The sequence below is a fragment of the Antrostomus carolinensis genome, unplaced genomic scaffold (genome assembly GCF_000700745.2).
Source record: "Antrostomus carolinensis isolate BGI_N321 unplaced genomic scaffold, ASM70074v2 scaffold35685, whole genome shotgun sequence".
Classification (NCBI taxonomy): Eukaryota; Metazoa; Chordata; class Aves; order Caprimulgiformes; family Caprimulgidae; genus Antrostomus; species Antrostomus carolinensis.
The window spans coordinates 19,256-21,584 of record NW_010316329.1 but is presented as its reverse complement, the minus strand read 5'-3'; the positions used below and the strand labels follow the sequence as shown (position 1 = coordinate 21,584).

At 58.7% G+C, this 2,329-nt stretch overlaps 1 protein-coding gene across 1 annotated transcript in view; it reads right to left on the bottom strand.

Annotated features, from left to right (window-relative positions):
* Window positions 1–2,329, bottom strand: part of LOC104525173 (brain-specific angiogenesis inhibitor 1-associated protein 2-like) — a gene marked incomplete at both ends in the record, with an annotated part of 12,966 nt that overhangs the window by 500 nt on the left and 10,137 nt on the right. Inside the window, 2 exons of the mRNA XM_010168250.1 lie at window positions 3–69; window positions 375–436. Of these exons, the coding sequence (XP_010166552.1) occupies window positions 3–69; window positions 375–436 (129 nt within the window). The remainder of the gene's footprint in view (window positions 1–2; window positions 70–374; window positions 437–2,329) is intronic.

The window sequence follows — 2,329 nt, the reverse complement described above, 5'->3', positions numbered from 1 at the left end:
CAGGTACCGGGAGTCCAGCGCCACCTTCTGCTCCAGCTGTGTCAGGAGCTCGTTGTGGAAGGACTTGAGCTGCAGGTGGGAAGAGAAAACACAGTTCCTTGGTGAGGGTTGGCAAACCCAGCCTGGGGAGCAGCAGGGCAGGCAGGGGAGAGGGGCTGCAGAGCCAGAGCAGGGGCTGACAGCAGTGAGGGACAGACAGACGCTCAGAGAGGGACCCAGTGGGGCAGAAGCAGATGCCTGAGCAGATCAGACCTTTTGCAGCTCAGCAAATCCACTTCAGAGGGGCTGGTATCACCCAGTCAAAACATGGAAAACCATTTTGCTCGGCTGTGGCACCGGCAGAGCCCAGGCAGGTGGGGAGCTGGGGCACTCACCATCTCCTCCAGCTGGTTCTGGATCTGCCTGTGGACTTCTGCCATCTGGAAGAGCACATCTCCTGCAAAGACAAGACATGGGGAGGGGGCTTGAGGTGCTGAGCTCAGGATGACCCCGCAGAGCTCATCCCTCATCTCAACCCAACTGTCCAGATACTGAAAGGAGCAGGTGGAGATGAGAGATGATGCACAAATAACTGAGGTGGGAATTTAAAGAGCACTGCTACAGCCCAGAGCTTCGCCTGATGCTCTCCCAGCTGTGGGTACAGCCCATGGCCGAGCACACAGCACCCATATCCCTCACCCCAGCACTGAGGCAGCGGATAGACACAGCCCTGGGACTCAGTCCAGGCCACGGAGCTGCCAATGGAGCCAAACCCCAGGTTGATATTTGCCTCAAAACCACCGGACCTGTTCAACCCCAGCGGCTGAGCGGTGCCCGGGCAGCTGAGCTGGGCAGTGAGGGCAGAGCCGGGGCAGGCGGGTGCTGCCAACGCCACAGCTCAGTCCCACAAACGGCTGCCCATGGCTGAGGGATCCCGGCTCTGCTTTGTCTCTTCCTTTAATTTTTCTTTTCAAAGGCAGAATTCCCCAGGTCACACACCCACCGTGCGTTTCCTGGGCAGGAAGGGCCGTGTCCTGCCTCAGCAAAGCCCCAGCGCGGCTGGAGCCAGACACACGCTGGGGAACGGCTGTTCGGAGAGGTGCCAGGGCAAGATCAGAGCATGAGCCCCATCAGCTGTTTGTAAGGGCTGAGTTAGGAAGTTCTTAGCACCAGCATGATGGGTCACAGCTTCCAGGCTACATGGAGCTGGTTGTAAACCGAAATCCACGAGCTGTGTCTCCGAGCTGCTCCTGTCTCAGGCTCAACCCCAGCAGGTCCCGCAGCCGGTGGTGGCTGGGAGCACTTCAACATCCACAGGGGCCCTCCAAAGGGAAGGAGCATCCCTCCTCCCATCCCACAGAAATCACAGCCCCAGCAAACGTCATGGCTTTGGTGTATTTAGAGTGACCATGTGAGTCCTCAGCAGAGGACAGGTCCACCCTGGGCTCCAGGACAACAGCATCCTCTGACTCAGAGCCAATGCTCAGCATCAGCAAGACTGAGATGAGCCAAACCAGCTTCTCAGCAGGGTGAGGGAACCATCAGGATCCCCATTCAGCACAAAACCAGACTGGGCCAGCCCCAGCCCTGGCACACCACGTGCCCAGGCACGAGCATCAACACCACCACACACCACGTCCCCGGGCACGAGCACCAACCCCCCCAGCCGATCAGGAACAACCTGGCCCAACATTTCTTTGCTCTTGCGCTTGAAGCAACTTGTACTTTGCCCCGTACACCGTGTCTCAAAACCTTCTGCAAACATTAAAATCTGATCCCTTTTTGCCCTTGGCAGACACCAGCCCCCTCCACTGCGGGTCGATGCGGTGACAGAACCAGCTGTGGCATCGGGGCCACCGTCCCCTTGTGCCCCCTTCTTGGCTCCTCGAGAGAGCAGCGATGCATAAAGCATCCGCAAAGTGAGGAGATGCCCAGACAGCATGGTTGTGGCTCTGCTCCTTCACCAGTATGGAAACCACGTGCCAAGATTTCCCCAGCCACCGAGCCGGCTGTAACTTTTACAGCTGCTTCAAAAGGTTCTGAGCAAAACGGAGCAGCCCCTGAGGCTCAGCCGGCTGCGGCAACTCCGTGAAGAGCTTCACGCATGAACGGGGAGGTCCGGGCCAAGGGGTCACCACCACCACCACAGCGCCAGGAAATTGCTCTCCGGTCGGGCTGCGGCAGCTCAATCATGGGAAGTGCACGAATTCCCACTGCAAGGAGGCAGTGACGTCACGCCGGCGCCTGCCTGAGATGGTTTTTTCAAGCGTACATCAATGCATGGGGAGCTGGGGTGTGACCTCCAAAGCTCACACCACCCCCTCTCCCTTTCGCTTCCCGTTTGGCTGGA